The sequence below is a fragment of the Lynx canadensis genome, chromosome A3, assembly GCF_007474595.2.
Source record: "Lynx canadensis isolate LIC74 chromosome A3, mLynCan4.pri.v2, whole genome shotgun sequence".
NCBI classification, from domain to species: domain Eukaryota; kingdom Metazoa; phylum Chordata; class Mammalia; order Carnivora; family Felidae; genus Lynx; species Lynx canadensis.
The window spans coordinates 13,444,442-13,468,296 of NC_044305.1; the positions used below are offsets into that span (position 1 = coordinate 13,444,442).

Here is a 23,855-nt window from a genome sequence, read left to right on the forward strand (position 1 = left end):
CAAGATGCGTGCCAGAAAAATGAAAATGGAAACCAAAACAAGCAAAAAGGCACGGCATGCGAGAGGTGGTGGAATGAACCTAAGAATGCATGACATATGGGCAGCAGGCCCAGGAGGACATAAGAACAAGAAATTAGAACAGGAAGTCAACGGGCTGTATGAAAACCGCCATAAAGAAGAAAGTTGAGTTTCTGTTCCACCCAAATTATATGGCTAAAGACCTCGATGTTCTCAAAGCAAAAGGTAAAAAAATAAAATAAAATAAAATAAAATAAAATAAAATAAAATAATAAAATGAAATAAAATGAAATAAAATAATAAAAAATAAAATAAAATAAAATAAAAAAATAATAAAATGAAATAAAATGAAATGAAATGAAATGAAATAAAATAAAATAAAATAAAATAAAATAAAATAAAATAAAATAAAATAAAATAAAAGTGTCTCTTCTATCAACAAGGATTTTAAATACTCACTGTGGGAATTCGGTGTGGGGAGTTGGTTCCACAAGTTATGGAACATTTGAGAAGCCAGGAGACCAAGAGGCAGGCAGGGATTAGGGACAGCAGGAAACAGGGGTGTGCTGGTGAACGACCAACTGGTTTTTGGAAACAAGCCCTGATTTGTCGTGTGTTCCAATTTGGAGACGTAAATACTCCCACCGTGGCCGATTTCAAGCTGCCAACACGAGGGCACTGAGCATGGAAAAGGGAAGAGGTGTGTACCATGAGTTTCTGTGAGCTGGGACGTGCCAGCTTCAGCACCCTGTTGGTAGAAAGGTACCACCCTACCCTTGGGACAGCGGGGGATTTAACAGGAGCCCTGGGATCAGGGCCACTTGGTGGAGGAAGGAACCAGAGAGGAAGATCTATTTCCCTTTCAGTTGGTCCCGTAGCGTAGTTGTTCTGCAGTGGGAAATATTTACATAATCCTATGATTATAGATGCTGTTCATTCAAAGTTTAGAATCATATCATAAAACAGCCTACTATGTCCCAGGCAGGCAGTCATTCTAGTTCCCAGGGAGACAGAAGTGAACGAAATAAAGTCCCTATATTAACACATCGTAATTTGTTGATTCGTTCACCAACTGATGGGCATTCGGATTGGTTTCAGTTTGGGGCTACGATGAAAAAAGTTGCTATGGGGGCGCCTGGGTGGCTCAGTCAGTTAAGCGTCCGACTTCGGCTCAGGTCATGATCTCGCGGTCCGTGAGTTCGACCCCGCGTCAGGCTCTGTGCTGACAGCTCAGAGCCTGGAGCCTGTTTCAGACTCTGTGTCTCCCTCTCTCCCTCTGACCCTCCCCCGTTCATGCTCTGTCTCTCTGTGTCTCAAAAGTAAATAAACTTAAAAAAAAAAATTAAAAAAAAAAAGTTGTTATGAACTTTGTTGTACAAGCTTGCGTGGACAAACGTGCTCATTTTGGGTACATATTTGCGAGGGGGGGTTGCTGTGTTATGTTAGTTGTGTGTTTGACTTTATAAGAAATCACCATCGCTTCTCGGCCTTTTGGCTAAGATCAAGTGTATAAGAAATCGTCAAAGTTTTCCAAATTGGTTGTACTGGGTTATACTTTTATATTTTCTATTGGTATTGTTATATGTTGTATCGCCCCACCATCCACACAGGTGGATTCTGGTTTCTCTGCATCATCACAATTCCTTGTTATTTTCAGCTGTTTGTTTGTTTGTTTGTTTGTTTCATGTCATCAGGGACGCCTGGCTGGCTCAGTCAGTAGAGCATGTGCCTCTTAATCTCAGGGTCGTGAGTTCAAGCCCCACGTTGGGCATGGAGCCTACTTCAAACTTAAAAAAAAAATTGTTTTTTGAGTAAAAAAATTAAGTCATCAGGTTTATTGAGGTCTAATCTACACATAGTGAAACTCATCCTTTTTAGTTCTATAGGTTTTGACAAAACGTATATAGTCATCACAATCAAGATATAAAATATCTTGGGGCGCCTGGGTGGCTCAGTCGGTGAAGCATCCAACTTCAGCTCAGGTCGTGATCTCGCGCTTTGTGGGCTCAAGACCCGCGTCGGGCTCTGTGCTGACGGCTCGGAGCCTGGAGCCTGCTTCGGATTCTGTGTCTCCCTCTCTCTCTGCCCCTCCCCAATTCACACTCTGTGTCTCTCTCCTTCAAAAATAAACATTAAAAAAAAAAAAAAGATATAAAATATCTTGGGTGGCTCAGTCATTAAGTATCTGACTCTTGATCTCAGCTCAGGTCTTGATCTTAAAATTTAAAAAAAAATTTTTTTTTTTAAAGATACAGAATGTCTAGGTAGGATTGCTGAGTCATATGTTAACTGTATGTTTAACTTTATAAGAAACTGCTAGGAGCTCCTGGGTGGCTCAGCTGACTCTTACTTTCAGCTCAGGTCATGATCTCAGGATCATGAGATCAAGCCCTGAGTCAGGCTGCAGCCTGCTTGAAATTCTCTCTCTCTCTCCCTCTGCCCCTCTCCCCCACTCATGCTCTCTCTCTCTCTCCCTCTTCCTAAAAATTAAAAACAAATATATGTAAGAAACTGCCAAACTCTCTTCCAAAGTGGCTGTACCATTTTGCATTTCCACCAACAATGAAGGAAAGTTCCAGCTACTCCACATTCTTGACATCACTGAGTATTGTTTGTTTTTTTTTTAACTCGTTTTGTTAAATGTTTTTATTTATTTTTGATAGAGAGAGACAGAGTGCAAGTGGGGGAGGGGCAGAGAGAGAGGGAGACACAGAACCCGAAGCAGGCTCCAGGCTCTGAGCCACCCAAGCGCCCCTAAAAACCTCATTCTAATAGGCGTGTGGTGGTGTTTCCTTACGGTTTTTAGTTTGCATTTCTCTGATGACTAATGAAGCTGAGTATCTTTTCATGTGCTTACTGGACATCTTATCTTCACGTTATTGAATTGTAAGAGTTCTTTACATATTCTAGACCCAATTCCTTTGTCAGATATCTGTATTGTTTGTTCGTTTGTTTTTTTGAGTGTTTACTTATTTTTCAGAGAGAGACAGAGAGAGAGTACTCGCAAGTAGGAGAGAGGGGCAGAGAGAGGGAGACAGGATCCCAGGAAGGCTCCCTGCTGACCGCAGTGGATTGATTCAGTCGTGAGTCGGGCCCCACACGGAGCAAGGAGCCTGCCTAAGATTCTCTGTCTCTCTTTCTCTGCCCCTCTCCCCCACTCGTGTCCACACTCTCTAAAATAAAATTTAAAATTTTTTAAATATAAATAAATACGTATGGTAAGGAAAATAATCTTATAAAAAATTAAATTAAAAATGGAAAAAAGCCTGGGTGGTTCAGCCAGTTAAGCGGCCAGCTTCAGCTCAGGTCATGATCTCATGGCTCATGGGTTCAAACCCTGAATCGGGATCTGCCCTGACGGTCTAGAACCTGCTTGAGAGTCTCTCTCTCTTCCCTCTCTGCCCCTCCGCACTTGTGCTCGCTCTCTCAAAATAAATTAATTGATTGGGGCACCTGGGTGGCTCAGTCGGTTAAGCATTCGACTTCGCTCAGGTCACAATCTCACTGTCCGTGAGTTCGAGCCCCGTGTCGGGCTCTGTGCTGACCGATCAGAGCTTGGAGCCTGCTTCCGATTCTGTGTCTCCCTCTCTCTCTGCCCCTCCCCCGTTCATGCTCTGTCTCTCTCTGTCTCAAAAATAAATAAACGTTAAAAAAATTTTTAATTAATTGATTAAAAATTTTTTCAAGATAAAAGATCCTTGCCCGTCTCAACTGGGTCCTATACTTTCTTCTGGGAGCTTCTAATTTTAGCTTTTATATTTAGTTCTCTGATCTATCTTGAATATTTTTCATGTATGGTGCGAGGTAGGAGTTGGGTTCACCCTTTTCAGTATGAATATCCAACAGTTCCAGGAACATTGGTTGAAAAACAAAGGTTTTTTCCCTCATGGAATTATCTTACTGGTCTGGTTGAAAAGCAGTTGGCCATATATATGTTAGTCCAAACTGGCCTCTCTATTCTCTTCTGTTGATCTGTCTATCCTTACTTCTTTTCCCTTTTGAAACACGCGAAGTGGCCCAGGGTACTCTATCACACAAACAAAATAGTCCTTTTACATACAACAAGTATTTTCTGAGCCTAGTCTGTACCAGTCACTGAGAATATAATGGTGGTCAAGACCCAACATTTTCCTTTCCCTCATGGAGCTTGGGGTAGTGAACATCTGCTGGGTTTTGCCTGATCGTAATCCTATCCCCTTCATAAAGCAACAGGTTTTTAATTCTCCACTGGGGAGCCACTGTCCATCCACCCCGATCCCATGTGATTCAGGTGTGGCTAACCTCAACATCACCTTCCCAAGGTGAACAGACAACTCAGGTTTGGCCAATAAGCACCAGCACTAGGACACCTTTCTAGAACTACCAGGAAGATGCCGTTTTCTTGCCCTCATGGTTTTTGCAGTCGGAAAGGTGAAGGGGACCACTATTTCCTGAGATTGGTGCCAATATGGAGGGCATCAGAGTTTATAGGTGGAGACTGATAGATACCCACCATTTGAGCACACCTGGTTCCAGCTATGCCTGAAGCTCATGAAACTCCTGGGCTTTCCAATTCTGTGAGTCAATAAATTCTTCTTCTTTTTCTTCTTCTTCTTCTTCTTCTTCTTCTTCTTCTTCTCCTTCTCCTTCTCCTTCTCCTTCTCTTTCTCCTTCTTCTTTCTAACTTAGGGCTATTTGGGTTGAGCCTTCTTCCCTTAAACATAAAGGAATTAACACACACAGTAAGAAAAAAGGCAGGGTCACCATGGGCATCTCAGGGAATTTCCCTGGTCAACTTTTGAGGCAATTCCTATTGAATTCCCTCCTCTCAGATACCTCAGTCCAACCCCTCCATCCAATCAATCAACAAGTCCCTGGAGAGCAGTATTTTTCACACTGAGGATTATGACCCACTAGTGAGTCATGAAATGAATGTAATGGGTTATGGCCGGCACTTTTTTTTCCCAATGAAAGAAAATAGAATAAAAGGAATAGAAAATATCAGAAGGCACTGCATGTTGCAAGGCTAAGTATTTTATAAAACTTTTCTTCCCGTAGCGTGCATGTGCGAAGCGTATGTTAAATGTATGTCTTCCCATGAGATGCAGTCAGATAAGTTTACAAACCACCACCTTAAAGCGCTTTGTGGCAAACATTACGGGGCTGCGAAAGCAACAGCCACTACCCTCCTTTCTGTTTGCTAAGAGAACTGTGGTTTTGTTCAGGAATGGAAACAACCGTGTGTTTACAGGGAGGCTGAGCTGAGTGGAGTTAGGGGTGGGGGTAAGCCCCTCCATAGCCCAGGAGGGAGTTCTGATTGATCTAAGCCAGTGGTTTTCCAAAGCGTGGTCCAAGAGCCACTGGGCGTCCCTGAGACCTTTTCAGGGGATTACGTATCTCCGTGAGGCCAGAATTTCTTTCTGCGTTTCAAGCAAAACGACATATCACGATGGATTGAATGCAGAAGGAGAAATTAGAATCTGGCTTCTTCTATGAAATCAGACATTGAAGAGATAAAGAAAAACGTAAAACAATTTCACTTTTCCACCAATTAAAAAAAATTTTTTTTAATGTTTATTATTGAGAGAGAGAAGAGAGAGACAGAGTGTGAGCAAGGGAGGGCAGAGAGAGAGAGGGAGACACAGAATCCGAAGCAGGCTGCGGGCTCTGAGCTGTCAGCACAGAGGCCGACGTGGGGCTTGAACCCACGAGCTGTGAGATCATGACCTGAGCCAAAGTCGGATGCTCAACCTAGTGAGCCACCTAGGCGTCCCTCCACTAAGTTTTGTTTGTTCAGGTGGAAAAAAAAAATGCCACTTTTCATTTAAAAAAATTGTTATTTAACTTACCTTTTTTTAATTAAAAAAATTTTTTAATGTTTATCTTATTATTTTTGAGAGACACAGAGAGAAAGAGTGTGAGCAGGGGAGGGACAGAGAGAGAAGGAGACAGAATCTGAAACAGGCTCCAGGCTCTGAGCTGTCAGCAAAGAGCCCAATGTGGGGCTCGAACTCACAAATTGTGAGATCATGACCCGAGCTGACGCTTAACCGACTGAACCACCCAGGCGCCCCTTTAAAAAAAATTTTTTTTTTTACGTGTATTTATTTTTGAGAGAGAGAGAGAGAGAGAGACAGAGTGCGAGTGGGGGAGGGGCAGAAAGAGGGAGGCACAGAATCTGAAGCAGGTTCCAGGCTCTGAGCTATCAGCACAGAGCCCGATGTGGGGCTCGAACTCACAAATGGTGAGATCATGACCTGAGCCGAAGTGGGACACTTAACCAACTGAGCTGCCCAGGCGCCCCTAGCATAACACCTAAAGGATAATTTTAAATGAACCAATGATCACGTATATTTAAAATTTTCAGTTTTGGGGCGCCTGGGTGGCTCAGTCAGTTGAGCCTCCGACTTCGGCTCAGGTCATGATCTCATGGTTCATGAGTTCGAGCCCCGCGTCGGGCTCTGTGCTGACGGCTCAGAGCCTGGAGCCTGCTTCAGATTCTGTGTCTCCCTCTCTCTCTGACCCTCCCCCGTTCATGCTCTGTCTCTGTCTCAAAGATAAATAAACATTAAAAAAAATTTTTTTTTTAATAAAATTTTCAGTTTTAACTTCTAATACAGCAAACATCAATCAATGTAACCACATCATTAATAATATTTAAGACTTTGGGGGCGCCTGGGTGGCGCAGTCGGTTAAGCGTCCGACTTCAGCCAGGTCACGATCTCGCGGTCCGTGAGTTCGAGCCCCGCGTCAGGCTCTGGGCTGATGGCTCGGAGCCTGGAGCCTGTTTCCGATTCTGTGTCTCCCTCTCTCTCTGCCCCTCGCCCGTTCATGCTCTGTCTCTCTCTGTCCCAAAAATAAATAAACGTTGAAAAAAAAATTAAAAAAAAAAAAAATAATAATATTTAAGACTTTGAAAACCACCAGCTTCAGCCAGTCGTGGTTGTCTCCTCCCCCTCCCCTTTGCCAGTGATTTTCTCAGGAATGTGATACAATTCTAGAAAATGGGACTTAAAATCCGCTGGGGACTTCTGAGAAAGTTTTCCTTCCAGGAGAAAAAAAGAAGAGCTGCGTGAAAGGAAACAGTCCCTGTTCTTTTACTCCACTAGGATAATGTGCACGTGGCGTGATGCCTGGAGCTGTGGCAGCCATATTGTAACTGTGATGTTCCAACGCTGGGAACAGGGTCTACACTGTAAGGACAGCAGAACGAAGAGATGGAAAGAGTATGGGTCCCTGAAGACAGTACTGAACCTCTGTATCCACTAGCACCAGGCCACCTATCTCTGGATTTCTTGTTTTGTGAGACAATATATCTCTCCCTGCTAGATTGTAAGATCCATTTGGGCAGAGTTTTGCCTTGATTTGGGGATGTTTTACTGTTTTAATCACTGATCTGTCACCAGCATCCCAGCCTATGCTGTGCATGACCTAATTTATAGCCCTTCTCCCTGTTTTGTTTTTAATTGCCTCCACTAGAGGTGGAGATTAGGAACTTATTAGTTTGGGTACTAGATCTTGGCTGCTATAACAAAGAGGCCTTAAGTTTATTGGCTTTATTTGGCTCAAAAATCAAGTTTATTTCTCTCTCACTTACCAATCCAGACTTAGGTGGTTCTAGGTGACTAGCATTGGCAAACTCAACACAGAGCTTCAATCTCTGTGTCCAAGGTAGCTGCACTAGCTCCTGCCATCACATCTGCATCCCAGCCAATGGTAAAAGGCAGGAGAAAGGGCAAAGAGGGAACATATCCATTCCTCTTAAGGGCATGAACTGAAATGAGCATACATCATTTCTGCTCACATCTCACATAAACTCACACGAACATCTCAGAGCTCAGTTACGTGAACACTTAGATCCAAAAGAAAAAAAAAGGCTCAGAAATGTAGTCATCAACTGGACAATCTTGTGCCAGCTGAAACTCATGAGTTCTATTATTAAAGAAAGAAGGGAGAAAACGGCTACTAGCCATCAACCAGCTATCTTTGCTATGGTCTGGTTTGATTTGTAGCTGTATCTTCAGAGCCTCAAACAGGGCTTGACACATGGTGAATGTTGAGGAAATATTTAAAGAAAGAAAGAATAAAGGGAAAACAAAACAAAAAACCAGAACCCAAGATTCCTGCCCATGATGAATGTGCCACGAGTCTGGAGAGAACTCAGATGAAGAATTAAAGTACCACAAACAATACAAAACAGTACTTGCTGGGGTGCTAAATCAATTAATATTGTCTCTGCAGGGTAGGGGTGCCTGGGTGGCTCGGTCGGTTGAGCGACCGACTTCAGCTCCGGTCATGATCTCACGGTTTGTGAGTTCAAGCCCTGCATCAGGCCCTGGGCTGACAGCTCAGAACCTGGAGCCTGCTTTGGATTCTGTGTCTCCCTCGCTCTCTCTGCCCCTCCCTCGTGCTCTGTCTCCGTCTCAGAAATAAATAAACATTAAAAAAAATATATTGTCTCTGCAGGGTAAACCATTTTTTCTGGCTCCACCACACCCCTCAACTTCCTCATTTCCACAGAAGCTAACTCTCTGGACTGTGACCCACTCCATGGGGCAAAATCTCCGTGGCCCTTCACCTGTGTTCACTTTCTCACGGACCAAAAAAAAAAAAAAAAAAAAAAAGTGACAACAGTGGAGAATAGCTGGACAATTGCAAAGCTTCACAAACTCAGAGACCCATGTGGGTTTAGCCTTGGAGATGTCATATTCAAGAAACAGTGGAGCATGGGACTCTTGATCTCGGGGTGGTGAGTTAAAGTCCCACGTTGGGTGTAGAGATTACTAAAAAAATTTTAAAAATGAACTTAAAAAAAAAAGAAACAGTTCAACAGCCAAAAGACATTAAAAAGGAACTGCATTTCCCATACGTATCTCTTAAGAACATTGAAAGAAATTCCCAGCAATACTAATTAGAAGTCCCTGTCTTTTCTGGCCTCCCCTCACCCCCACCCCATGCCTTTCAACGGCTCCAACACCTGGTTTACCAAGCCCTGCCTTCACCCCCTCACCTAAGCTCTTCTCCTCCCTCCTCTCAACCTGTTAGACGAGAGGTTCTCGGGGCGCCTGGGTGGCTCAGTCGGTTGAGCAACCCACTTCAGCTCACGTCATGATCTCACGGTTTGTGGGTTCGAGCCCCACGTCGGGCTCTGGTGCGAACAGCCCAGAACCTGGAGCCTACTTAGGATTCTGGGTCTCCCTCTCTCTCTGCCCTTCCCTGCTCATGCTCTATCAAAAAGAAACAAACATTAAAAAGAAAGAAAAAGGATGGGGCGCCTGGGTGGCGCAGTCGGTTAAGCGTCCGACTTCAGCCAGGTCACGATCTCGCGGTCCGGGAGTTCGAGCCCCGCGTCAGGCTCTGGGCTGATGGCTCGGAGCCTGGAGCCTGTTTCCGATTCTGTGTCTCCCTCTCTCTCTGCCCCTTGCCCGTTCATGCTCTGTCTCTCTCTGTCCCAAAAATAAATAAACGTTGAAAAAAAAAATTTAAAAAAAAAAAAAAAGAAAGAAAAAGGAGAAGCACCTAAACTGGCTGACTGATTCGTAAGTTTGGCTGCACATCTTCACAGTTTAGAAAAATCTGGATGCCAGGGCACTTGGCTAGCTTAGTCAGTGGAACATGCGACTCTTGGTCTTGGGGTTGTGAGTTTGAGCCCTACCCTGGGTGTGGAGATTACTTAAAAATAAAATCTTTTTTTTTTAATTTATTTATTTTTTGAGAGAGAGAGAGAGAGAGAGAGAGTGTGTGTGTGTGTGTGTGTGTGTGTGTGTGTGAATGGGGGAGGGGCAGAGAGGGAGACACAGAATCCACGGCAGGTTCCAGGCTCCGAGCTGTCAGCACAGAGCCCGAGGTGGGGCTCCAGCTCACGACTGTGAGATCATGACCTGAGCCGAAGCTGGACGCTAAACCGACCGAGCCACCTAGGTGCCCCAAAAATAAAATCTTAAAAAAAAAATTGGGGGGCACCTGGGTGGCTCAGTCAGTGAAGCATCTGACTCTCGATCTTGGCTCAGGTCATGATCTTGCGTTCATGAGTTCAAGCCCCGCGTTGGGCTCTGCACTGGCAGCTTGGAGCCTGCTCGGGATTCTCTCTCTCCCTCTCTCTCTCCCTCTGCCTCTCCCCTAATGGAGTTCTCTCTCTCTCTCTCAAAATAAATAAATATCCGGATGCCCAGGCCATACCACCAGCGAGTTAGGTCAGAATCTGTGTTTGAGGCACCAAGGCTTAGGTGTTACGCATCGAGGTTTGAACACTACTGGTCTAGCTCTTCATCCTTTCTCCCCTTGACTTGAGACCCCCTTCTGCAACCGTGAATGAATCACACTCAAACTGAGTTAAAAAAATGTTTTTAAGTTGGGGAGACTATTTACGACTTGAAGCACTGAAATAAAATGTCCAAAGTAATTCCGTCTTCCACCCCTGGCAGAACCTGGTCACCAGAATCTTTCACTCCCTCCTGCTCTGCTTGTCCCTGGATGCGCTTGCCTCTCTCCGTGCGACGGCGAAGACAGTTCCAAGAAAGGAGCGTGCCCTTGACAGTTTCAGCAGCCCGGGATAGTTAGTGAATCCTCTGATTGGTCCAGCTTCGGGTCATGTGTCCAGCCCTGAACCAATCACAGTGGCCAGATGAATAATGTCCTCTGATTGGGTAGGCCCGTGGCGCGCATCCACAGCAGGAGTTGATCCCAGACGTGGACCTAGAGGAACCAAATGGAATGGCGATGTAGGTGGGGTGGTCCCTTTGACGAATGCTCAGCGGGTAAAAATACAGACATCTGCTCCATAGCTTCCCCTCTGTCTCCTAGTTCATTCTCCGCGTCATAGAAGTCCGGGGAAACCAGTGGGCAAAGGCCATCTCCTTTGAGGACCTCAGTTGCCCAGGAGGCGAAGACTGAATGCTCTTTCTTTTGGGGGCAGGGATGCTGTAAGCACTTATATTAATTATTTAATCACATAAATTAATATGGAAGATTCGGGATATATTTGGGGGGAGATGCTGAATAATTCATACTTGAATCCGAACGCATACATATTATAATGCCAGATAAGTGGCAAATTATACGCCAGAAACATCGTTCATGCAAATATGCAGCTTTACATTCCGCACGAACGAGGCATCACGGATTAATTGATAATGAGGAAGCCAAGGCAATAGTAATTCTAATTCTGTGTTTAGTTCTGTTTGATTCATTAGAATGCATTAAAAGTAAGTTTATGATTGAAAGTGTTTATACGTGCATATTATGCACACGTGCATAATTTTGCATACAATCATAAGGGTGACCATATCGTATGTATTGGGCGGGTTTCCTTTTCTAGGGAAATCGTCCTGTTTCTCTTCCTTTTTTCTGGTTAGCTCCTCCTCCCACCTTTTCTCCTTTTCCTCTCCCTTCCTCGCCTCTAGTTCATATACCCCTATAAAGATAGGGGTATACGTAATTTTATACGAAGTCATGTACCCCTGTGTGTTTGGACACAGATAGATACACAAACACACATAGAGACACATGTAGATTTATACTGAATACACAGGAGTTTATATAGATGACATCATGTTATCCTCATTTTTCTGCACTTTGCTTTTCTCATTTAACAGTATCAGAAATCCCTCCAGGTCACCTGGCAAAAAGCACGTCAGTGATTGTGCAATATAGTATGGGGGGGGGGGGTGCTTCTATTTTGTGGTGTGGCTGTACCATGATGTATTCAACCACTCCCTAAGGATTAATATTTGCTTTGCCATTTTTTTAAGCCTTTTTTGTTTCATTTTTTTCTTTTGAGTAAGCTCCGCACCCAACGTGGGGCTTGACTTCACCACCCCGAGATCAAGAGTCGCGTGCTCAACCGCCTGAGCCAGCCAGGCACCTGCTTTGTTCACCATGTTTGCCACTGTGAATGATACCACGTAAATCTTCCCTCACCTATATCCATCGGTTCGTAAGAATGGAAGCCATCCCGTAGAAACGTAAAAATGTTAAAAGATACTGGGGCGCCTAGCTAGCTCAGTTGGTGGAGCGTGGGATCGTGGTGTTGTGAGTTCGAGCCCCACACGGGGTGGAGAAGTTACTTAAATAAATAAAACTTTAAAAAAATGTTAAAAGATCCTGCCCGGAGGCTGTAACCATATAGAAATGTGTAAGGATTTTCTCATATGGCCGCAAGCAATAATTCTCATGGTTCTTTCTTTTTCTTTCCTTCCTCCCCCTGCTCTTCCTTCTCCTTTAAAATTTAGGTGAAATTCACATGGCGTAAATTTAACCATCGGTGATCTTAAGCACAATCGTAGCGTTGTATCACCACTACCTAGCTCATCACCTAGGCCTAAAATATTTTCATCACCCTAAAAGGAACCTTGCGCCTATTTGTGTCATTCTCCATGCCTCTCTCCTTCTGGCCTCTGGCGATCATTAATCAGCTTTCCTTTCCTGTGAATTTACCCATTCTGGGCACTCCATACCAACGACGTCCTACAGGAGGCGTGTGACTTCTTTCACTTAGCATGGTGTTTTCAAGGGTCATCCACACTTGATCCACAGGTATCAGTACCTCCTTCCTTTTCGAGCCTGGATAATGGGCCAGTGTACGAATATAACACCTTCAGTTTACCCATTCATCAGTTGAGGGACATTGGGGTTGTTTCTACCTTTTTTGGCTGTCGTGAATAGTGGTGCCACCAACATTTGTTCGTACGGGTATTTCTTTGAATACCTGTGTTCAATTATTTGGGGTCTATCCCTAGGAGTGGAATTGGTCATAATTCCATAGTATGGTCAAAATTACCGTAAAATTGGTAATTTTATATTTAACTTTTGGAGGAAGGGCCGAACCGTTTTCCACAGCCGCTGCCCCATTTTACATTCCCATAAGCAGCGCGCGAAGGTCTGTTTTCTCTTCTTATAAAGATTCCAGTCACTGGATTAGGACCCACGCTCATCCAGAGTGACCTCATTTTAATTTGATTCCATCTGCAATGACCCTATTTCCAAATAAGGTCACACGCACAAGCAGAGGATTAGGACTTGAGCATACCTTTTGGGAAGGCACAATTCAACCCGCGATAGGGTGTAATACCTTTTAGTCCACAGGAAATAGAAGCTGCTGTTGAGAACCTAAACGAATTCAAGATAACACCAAGAACAAAGTGTCTTTTCCTTAAATTGTACGAATTTCAGCTACTTGTGCAAAGGCAAGGCCATCAAGCACTGAGTGCTAGCCAGATGGACTTGGCAGAACATGGGTGTGGATAAGTTGGCTAATTTTAGTTCATGAATACTGCATTTTAATAACCCTTAATAACTCACGTAGTGAATTACTATTAGGTCTCCTGTGGGCGTACACAGACATGAAAAATTATTTCAGCGTCCATCATTTAGGTGCAAAACCCGAAGGAAGGACAAGAGATTTCAATGTTCCAAACACCGTGGGTTTTCTGAGTTTTCTTGTGGCGGACACAGCCAGCCAGCAGGCTAAGCCAGCAACTGCTCCCAACCTTTGACTCTCCTCTTCCTCCTGTTTTAGAAGCTGGAAAGCTCCTCTGCAGCTCGTTGCCAACTATGCTGGTGGATTTCCAGGAATATGTTCGTTTCCTGATAGAAGGGACAGATGCGACTGGCTCCAGCCCCTCCCCTACCTCTTCCTGCCTTGAACACTGACACGATGCCTGGAGCTACAGCAGCCATGCTGCTGCACCGTGAGCTGAAGGCCAAGGGGATCACAGAGCACCTGACCCTGGTACCATTCAACCAGCAACAGCAGCTACCTACTCCAGATTCCTTGTTTTGGGAGAAAATACAAGCCACTCTGAATCAGTTGTCTGCTGTTTGTAGCCCCCCCCCCCCCCAACTCTCACAGATTCATTTCTTTCTTTTTTTTTTTTTTTTTAATTTTTTTTTCGACGTTTATTTATTTTTGGGACAGAGACAGAGCATGAACGGGGGAGGGGCAGAGAGAGAGGGAGACACAGAATCGGAAACAGGCTCCAGGCTCTGAGCCATCAGCCCAGAGCCCGACGCGGGGCTCGAACTCACGGACCGCGAGATCGTGACCTGGCTGAAGTCGGACGCTTAACCGACTGCGCCACCCAGGCGCCCTCACAGATTCATTTCTTATGCTACTTAGACACAACAGTGCAATGACATAATTATATTTATGATTTCATTTTGCTTGGCAATTCAAAAGCCAATTCCCCAAAGTCAAATCTTAATGGGCTCCTTGAGAGTTGGTGCCCCCAGGTTTCTTTTTTAATGAATTGGAAATTTGGGGCTTAAAAATAGAGATAAAAACAAATCAGACCCTCCCCTCCAGGGGACCACCCAAGTCACCTAAGTGCCATGAGGGGCCAATTACACCTGTATCATCCAGGTGGCTTTTTCCTCCTCTTACTCAGGACTATACAGGGATCCCCGAATTCTGTAGGGACTTGGACATCCCACTGACAATTGTCAGGCACTTTTAATCTCTCCTGCACTGCTGCAGAGTGAGCAAAGAAGCTTCCACTATTGGAGCGCCTGGGTGGCTCAGTTGGTCGAGCGTCCAACTTCAGCTCAGGTCACAATCTCATGGTTTGTGGGTTCGAGCCCTGCATCAGGCTCTGTGCTGACAGCTCGGAGCCTGGAGCCTGTTTGGATTCTGTGTCTCCTTCTTTCTCTGCCCCTCCCCCACTCACGCTCTCTCTCTTTCTCTCAAAAATAAACATTAAAAAAAATAAACTACACGTATTACTTTTTTTTCCTCTATGTATTACTTTTGTTTATGAGCGAAAAATCCAAAGGCACGGGGCACGTGGCTGGCTCAGACAGTATAACATGCAACTTTTGATTTGGCGGTTGTAAGTTCAAGCCCCACGTTTGGTGCAGAGATTACTTAAAAATAAAATCTTTTTTTTTTCTTTTCTTTTTTTTCCTTTGAGAGAGAGAGAGAGAGAGAGAGAGCATGCCAGTGGGGGAGAGGAAAAGATGGGGAGAGAGAATTCCAAGCAGGCTCCATTCCGAGCCACCCGGGTGCCCCCCAAATAAAATCTTTTTTTAAAAAAATCCAGGGGCGCCTGGGTGGCGCAGTCGGTTAAGCGTCCGACTTCAGCCAGGTCACGATCTCGCGGTCCGTGGGTTCGAGCCCCGCGTCGGGCTCTGGGCTGATGGCTCAGAGCCTGGAGCCTGCTTCCGGTTCTGTGTCTCCCTCTCTCTCTGCCCCTCCCCCGTTCATGCTCTGTCTCTCTCTGTCCCCCCCCCCAAAAAAAAATAAACGTTGAAAAAAAAAAAATTAAAAAAAATAAAAAAATAAAAAAATAAAAAAAAAATAAAAAAATAAAAAAATCCAAAGGCCAGGAGAGGTCAGCTGAGCGTCCAACTCTTGGTTTCGGCTCAGGTCATGATCTCACGGTTCCTGGGGTCGAGGCCCGAGTTGGGCTCTGTGCTGACAGTGGGGAACCTGCTTGGGGCCTCTCTCTCTCTCTCTAAAACAAAAAAATGAAGAGCATAGACTCTTGATCTTGGGGTCACAAGTTCAAGCAAGCCCCTTGTTGTGTGTAGAGATTATTTAAATAAATAAATACACATAGAAAGAATGGATGGCACTAATGTGCTCACTCTTAGGATTTCTGAGTACCACACTCTTCGTAAAAACAAGCACAAAGGGAAACATCCCTGGAAAAGCTGCAGAACAGAAAGTCATATACCTGCTCGTCTCATTTCCATCCCTCTAGGGGGACAACGGGGGGGGGGGGTGTTCAGATACCTTCCTCGTGTAACGAGGAAGCGATTGGTCATTGTGTGGAAGCGAAAGGAACAAAAATAAACTATAGTGAATGAACTTACATATATCTTACTTAGCCTGAAGATTTGAATTTAAAAAAAGGGATTTTTTGAGGCCCATTTTCTTATTAATGGGACTCCCCAGTACTATTTCATCTGAACTCCTGGAGAACTCGTGGGGGCATATAACACTGGGTGGCTATTTCTGAGGTCTTATTTATTCCCACACATGGACTCATTCATTCAACAAACATTTCTTCTGTGACCTACTCTGTGGTTGGCAGTGGGATAGTTAGTCCGAATTCTCTTGGTCATGGCTTTCCTTAGCCCAACTCAAATAGGCTTCTGCAGAGAATGAGGTTCCTGGCTGACTCAGTCAGTGGAGTGTGCAACTCTTGATCTCAGGGTTCTGAGTTCAAGCCCCATGCCGGGTGTGGAGGCTACTTAAAAAAAAACAGGGGTGCCTGGGTGGCTTAGTCAGTTGGGTGTCCGACTCTCGATTTCAGCTCAGGTTATGATGCCAGGGTCGTTGGATCAAGCCCTGTGTTGGGTTCCATGCTGAGCATGGAATCTGTTTAAGATTCTCTTTCTCTCTCTCTCTGCCCTTCTCCCCAGCTTGCTCTCTCTCTCTCAAACAAAAACATTAAAAAATCAAAATTAGGGGCACCTGGGTGGCTCAGTCGGTTGAGCGTTTGACTTCGGCTCAGGTCATAATCTCCTAGTCCATGAGTTCGGGCCCCGCATTGGGCTCTGTGCTGACAGCTTCGAATTCTGGGTCTCCCTCTCTCTCTGCCCCTCCCCACTCATGCTCTGTCAAAAATAAATAAACATTAAAAAAATTTTTTTAATAAAAGTTTTTTAAAAAAATAATAAAAAATTTAAAAAGCAGAAAATGAGAGGGGCCTGGCTGGCTCAGTCAGAGGAGTGTGCGACTCTTGATCTCAGGGTTGTGGGTTCGAGCCCCACGTGAGGTATAGAGTTTACTTAAAATAAATTAAAAACTTAAAAAAAAAACAAACAGAATACACTGGGTGTTGTATGGAAACCAATTTGACAATAAATTTCACATACTGAAAAATAAATAAAAATAAAAATAAAATTTCAAAAAAAAATATAAATTCATTGGCTTATGAATTATAAGCTTCACTGTATGCCTGCTTCAGGCATGGTTGGTTCCAGGGGCACACACAACAACATCACGATTTAGTCATCTTTCAGATGCTTTCTTCTGTAAAGACTTCACCCTCAAGCAGCTTTCCCCCTGAGACAGTAGCACTGATGGCCTCCAGCAGCTCCTGACTTACCGGCTTAGACACTCCCAGGGAAAGAGGGCACCTTTCCCCCGACAGTCCCAGTAAAAGTCCTGAGTTGGCTCTAATTTGGCTTAGCGTCAGTCACCTGCCTTCACCTGAATGACTGGGAATTGCAAGATTCTGATTGGCCAGTGCCCACTCATATCAACTAGAAGGTGAGACAGCAAGGCCACAGCCATCTGAATCAGGTGGGCTGAGATTAGCGATGGTTCCCCAAAAGAAACCTAGGGTCCAGTGACCGGAATAAGGAAGAATGGATATAGCCTGGCAAAAACAACAGATGTCCAACTCCAGGTGTAACACAGATGAACAAAATACCTGTGGGAGACTACGGAAACCCCCGCGACAGCTGGTGGGAGTAAAGATTGGGAGCAGTTCTGTGGGAGGCAACCCAGCCATCCGGGCCACCCACGTCCCCATGACCAGGCACCTCCTCTCCTGGGGATGGAGTCCACAGAACAGCTCATTCAGTCCCCGGGAAACGTGCACGCAGATGCCCATGGCAATGACACATGTAGAAGCAGCAGGTGCAAGTGAAGGCAGGGGTGGGGGCGCATCGCTAGGGGAGTGCATTGGTTAAATATGCCTGATGCACCCAGTCTGGGAAAGCCCCTGGAAGGCAGGGATTAGTTTTTCATAGAGACATGAATCGATCTTGCAAATGCAGTGAAAAAAAAGAAACCAAATGAACCCCATGACACAAGACTATTTGTGTAAATGTAAAATGTGCACTTGCATTGCTAGTAATCAGGACAGACTCATCTTTGCCAGACGTGACCGGAAGGAAGCCCCGGGCTGCCCAATTAAAGATCGCATTCGCCAGGGGCGCTTGGGTGGCCCAGTGGGTTGAGCTTCCAACTCTGGATTTGGGCTCAGGTCGTGATTTCAGGGTCGTGGGATTGAGCCCTGCAGCGGGCTCTGTGCTGACAGCGTGGAGCCTGCTTGGGATTCTCTCTCCTCCCACCCCCACTTCTCTCTCTCTCTGTGCCCCTCCCCCACTCACACTTACAATTTCTCTCTCTCTCTCTCAAAATAAATAAACTTTAACAAAATAAAGATTACATTTGCCAGCTTTCCTCGCTGCCAAATGCGACCACGTGATAAGGTTCTGGCCAATGAGATGGGAGTGGAAATAAATAATGCAGGCACCTTCTGGGATCAAGACCTTGAAAGGGAAAGAGAGCGCCTTGCCTCTCTGTTCCCTCCTGGGAGCTGAGGCAGCTGTCTTGGTCCTTCTGGTGAAAGCCACATGTTGAAGATACTGAGCAACAAGTTAGAGCCACCCACAGAGCTGTTGGCCTCATAGAGTATATGGACCATTAAGTGAGAAATAAAAATCTACTGTTCTTTTTTCAGTCTCTGTACAGCGATGGAACCCACACACTAATAATGTACTCGATGAGTATTATTAATTTAATATTATGATTGTTCTTCCCTCAATGGTCATTATTATTACTTTATTGACCTAAAACATTTCTTAAGTATAGTTCAGCGAATTCTCTTGGTACCCTGATAATGGAGGCGATAACCCTTAGGGTTCTTTTTTCCTTTTTTTTTTTTTATTTATTTAAGAAAAAAATTTTTGCAATCCCTGTCAAAATAACACCAGCATTCTTCACAGAGCTAGAACAAACAATCCTGAAATTTGTATGGAACCAGAAAAGACCCCAAATAGCCCGAACAGCAATCTTGAAAAAGAAAACCAAAGAAGGAGGCATCACAATCCCGGACTTCAAGCTGTATCACAAAGCTGTAATCATCAAGACAGTATGGTACTGGCACAAAAACAGACACTCAGGTCAATGGAACAGAATAGAGAACCCAGAAATGGACCCACAAATGTATGGCCAACTAATCTTTGACAAAGCAGGAAAGAATATCCAATGGAATAAAGACAGTCTCTTCAGCAAGTGGTGCTGGGAAAACTGGACCACTTTCTTACACCATACACAAACATAAACTCAAAATGGACGAAAGACCTAAACATAAGACAGGAAGCCATCAAAATCCCCGAGGAGAAAGCAGGCAAAAACCTCTTTGATCTTGGCCACAGCAACTTCTTACTCAACACGTCTCCAGAGGCAAGGGAAATAAAAGCAAAAATGAACTATTGGGACCTCATCAAAACAAAAAGCTTCTGCACAGCAAAGGAAACAATCAGCAAAACTAAAAGGCAACCAACAGAATGAGAGAGATGTTTGCAAACAACATATCAGATAAAGGGTTAGTATCCAAAATCTATAGAGAACTTATCAAACTCAACACCCGAAAAACAAATCATCCAGTGAAGAAATGGGCGAAAGACATGAATAGACACTTCTCCAAAGAAGACATCCAGATGGCCAACCGACACGTGAAAAAAACACCATGTGTCAACATCACTCATCATCCGGGAAATACAAATCAAAACCACAACGAGATATCACCTCACACCTGTCAGAATGGCTAACATTAACAACTCAGGCAACAGCAGATGTTGGCGAGGATGCAGAGAAAGAGGATCTCTTTTGCATTGTTGGTGAGAATGCAAACTGGTGCAGCCGCTCTGGAAAACAGTACAGAGCTTCCTCAAAAAATTAAAAACAAAACTACCCTACGACCCAGCAATTGCACTACTAGGTATTTACCCACGGGATACAGGTGTGCTGTTTCGAAGGGACACAGGCACCCCCATGTTTATAGCAGCACTATCAACAATAGCCAAAGTATGGAAAGAGCCCAAATGTCCATCGATGGATGAATGGATAAAGAAAATGTGGTATATGTATACGATGGAGTATTACTCGGCAATCGAAAAGAATGAAATCTTGGCATTTGCAACTACGTGGATGGAACTGGAGGGTATTGTGCTAAACAAAATTAGTCAGAGAAAGGCAAATATCATAGGACTTTATTCATATGAGGACGTTAAGATACAAAACAGATAAACATAAGGGAACGGAAGCAAAAATAATATAAAAAACAGGGAGGGGGACAAAACAGAAGAGACTTTTAAAAATGGATAACAAACAGAGGGTTAATGGAGGGGTTGTGGGAGGGGGGGATGGGCTAAATGGGTCAGGGGCACTAAGGAATCTACTCCTGAAATCATTGTTGCACTATATGCTAACTAACTGGGATGTAAATTTAAATAATTAATTAAATAAATAAATATTTTAAGGATTATTTCTGAGAGAGAGAGAGAGAGAGAGAGAGACAGAGCATGAGTAGGGGAGGGGCAGAGAGAGAGAGGGAGACACAGAATCCAAAGCAGAATCCTGGCTCTGAGCTGTCAGCACAGAGCCCGACACGAGGCTCAAACCCATTAACTGCGAGATCATGATCTGAGTCGAAGTGGGATGCTCAACCAACTTAGCCACCCAGGAACCCCCTTTTCTTTTTTTATAAAGATTTATTGGGGGGCACCTGGTTGGCTCAGTCGGTGGACTGTGCAACTCTTGATCTTGGGGTCGTGAGTTCGAGCCCCATGCTGGGGCCTCCGGCAGCTTAACTGAGTTCCCAAGCACAAAAGGAAAGTCCAACCAGGGAAGACATCCACCCTGACAGCCCCCAGGAGGCCTGGTGAGGCCAAGGAGAAGGGCCCCAAACAACCAACGGACGCAAAGAAGGACCCTCCCACCCCAGGTGGGGTGAAAAGGGGACCCATGAAGCCAGGAGAGGTGAGGACAAGGTTTCTCCCAAACCAGGTGCAGCCGAGAAGGCTCCCAAGAAAGGCAGCCAGACCAAAGACCAAGAGGCAAGACTGAGTGAGGCCAGGAAGGCCTCCCAGCAGCCCGACAAGGCCAGCCAGACCCTTCCTAGTGCCCCTGGCTCCAGTGGGAAGTCCAAGGTCAAAGGCACAAGGAGAAGCCAAGACGGTGAGGCCCACATGAACACAAAAGCTAGGAGTCAGAGTTCAAAATCCACGGTTCCCAAGGGCAAGATTAGTGACGCTTCTCCAGCCAAAAAGAAGGAAAGCGAGGTCCCTAAAGAGGCTGTTGCCCAAGGGGCCAACGTGGGGCCCAGAGTCAAGGCTGCTGCTTCTCTTAGGGGCGGTGGGTCTAAGACAGAACACCTGGCCAGGAAGACACAGGCCCCCAAGGGCCCAGAAGGCCCAGCATGCCCACACAGGCCTCCTCACCCACGTTGACCTGTAAGCTGAAGGCTAGAGCCAGGCTGGAGAGAGACTGAGATTCTGCTTGAGTTTTTATTCCCCAACAAACCATCACTCTATCTATTTCATTGTAACTTATTTATCAATAAAGCCTTCTCCTCCCTAAAAATATATATGTGTATGTATATATATATGTATACATATATCTATATGAGTATATATGTATACATATATATATACACGTGTATATACATATACGTGTATATATACACACATATACACGTATACGTATATACACGTATACATAAACACATATATGCGCATATATACACACATATATACATGTATACATATACACACACACACACACATTATACATATATACATAAAAGCCGTCAGGGGTTGGACACTTGCTTCACTGACTGAACCACTCAGGCGCCCTGGGAACTGCCCTCTTTCTGGAGGATCTTGTTCAGTATCAAGAGTTTACTTTTATTTCTTTTTTAAATGTTTATTTATTGGGGCGCCTGGGTGGCGCAGTCGGTTAAGCGTCCGACTTCAGCCAGGTCACGATCTCGCGGTCCGGGAGTTCGAGCCCCGCGTCGGGCTCTGGGCTGATGGCTCGGAGCCTGGAGCCTGTTTCCGGTTCTGTGTCTCCCTCTCTCTCTGCCCCTCCCCCGTTCATGCTCTGTCTCTCTCTGTCCCAAAAATAAATAAATGTTGAAAAAAAAATAAATAAATAAAATAAATGTTTATTTATTTTGGAGAGACAACAGGAGCAGGGGAGGCACAAAGAGGGGGACAGAGGTTCTGAAGCAGGCTCCTCGCTGACAGCAGAGAACCTGATGCGGGACTTGAACTCACAAACCATGAGATTGTGACCTGAAGTCGGCGCTCGACCAACTAAGCCACTCAGGCGCCCCCAGTATCAAGATTTTAAATGGCACCTCAAAGCCGATGACTTCCCCAGTTATGTCTCCTGTCCCCTGAGCACGTCCAGATCTGTAGAGTAGCATCTCTAGCCATTGCCAATGGTGCAGAACAGAATCTTTGATTGCCTCTTGCCCCGCCAAAATCTGCGCCCTTCTATTGGGCTTTGATAAGCACAAAAAGTAGGGAGCAGCTCTCAGTTTCTGTTTTCTCTCATTTCCCATCCAGGAGTAGGATCCCTGTGGGCTTTGGCTCCCATCCCCCTCTCCACCACCCACCATCGCTTGGTCCCCCTGCCTCCACCCTGGCTCCACTGTGAATACTTGTCCACCCAGCAATTAGGTGAATCTGAAAAATCCAGCCATGCCAGAGGCCCTTACTTAAAACTCGCCATGGGTTTTCCAAAACAACCAGGATAAGACCCGAACTCTTCTCCAGGGCCTTCAAGATCCTCCACGATTTGCCCCTGGCCTTGGATTTCACCTCACCCATTCTCGGCTTCCTTCATTATACTCCAATCAGTCTAGCTGCACCCCCCCGCCCCCGCCATCTTGGTTTCTCAAATTCCCTTCCGGAGGCATGTTGCTTGAGAGACTTTGTCCAGCGCCTTCACGTGGCCAGCTCCTTCTTCATCCTCCAAGCTCCGCTTAAATACAAGATTTTATTTTTACGCAATCTCCCCCTTGGCCTTAGGGTTGGTGGGCCTGGCAAGGACGCTCCAGTGCCCTTGCTCTCCTGCCTTCAGTGCCTCCAGAACCATGTGCAGCATGGGAGGGCGACAGCATGGCACTCAGATGCTGCTACAGCTCGGGCCTGGCTATTCAGACCCCACGGTAGAGGTCAAGGACATTGAGGAGACGGAAGGGTCACTGGAGGCAATGCTCCCAGGAGCCACTGCACAAGCAGATGGAGACACAGATGCTGGTCATGATCTTGTGGTTCGTGAGATCAAACCCCAGGTCAGGCTCTGGGCTGACCCTGCAGGGCCTGCTGGGGATTGTCTCTCACCTCTCTCTGACCTCCCCCCCAAAAATAAATAAATAAAACACTTAAAAGAAAAAGAGAGAGAGAGGAGAGAAAGACAGAAAGAAAGAAAGAGAAGAAAGAAAGAAAGAAAGAAAGAAAGAAAGAAAGAAAGAAAGAAAGAAAAGAAAAGAAAAGAAAGAAACAAAGAAAAAGAAACAGCGAGCAGTTTCAGGACCCAAAACCTATGGCCATTCAAAGTCAACATGCACATGAGTCTTAGTATTTCTTAAATTTTTTTTTTTAACTTTATTTTATTTTTGACACAGAGAGAGACAGAGCATGAATGGGGGAGGGTCAGAGAGAGGGAGACACAGAATCCAAAACAGGCTCCACGCTCTGAGCTGTCAGCACAGAGCCTGACGCGGGGCTCGAACTCACAAACTATGAGATTATGACCTGAGCCGAAGTCGGCCACTTAACCGACTGAGCCACCCAGGCGTCCCTTAGTATTTCTTATCCATTTGGACCCCTTCCTATTTTTAGGGTTTGTTTTGTTTTGTTTTGTTTTGTTTTTAAGGAAACTCTACCCCCAAAACAGGCTTGAACTCATGACCCTGAGACCATGAGTCGCATGCTCTACGGAAGGAGCCAGCCAAGTGCCCCTCTCCTCTTTTTTAAAGTAAACTCTCTCCAAGCCTTGTTTATTGCTATTAACTCACCCTTTCCCACCCCCTGTGCTCTCCTCAACCTGCCCTGATCAGGCTGAAATAAGTATTTGGTTTTGACAGTGAGTCAGTCTAGTGTAATTA

At 45.1% G+C, this 23,855-nt stretch overlaps 1 protein-coding gene across 1 annotated transcript; it reads left to right on the plus strand.

The window, feature by feature from the left end:
- Positions 1–13,651: 13,651 nt before the first annotated feature.
- LOC115509834 (histone H1.8-like) lies at positions 13,652–21,186 on the plus strand. Its single transcript, XM_030309095.1, is given in 3 exon segments — positions 13,652–13,726; positions 20,561–20,722; positions 20,725–21,186. Coding segments are annotated over 3 exon segments (699 nt in total).
- Positions 21,187–23,855: the final 2,669 nt, after the last annotated feature.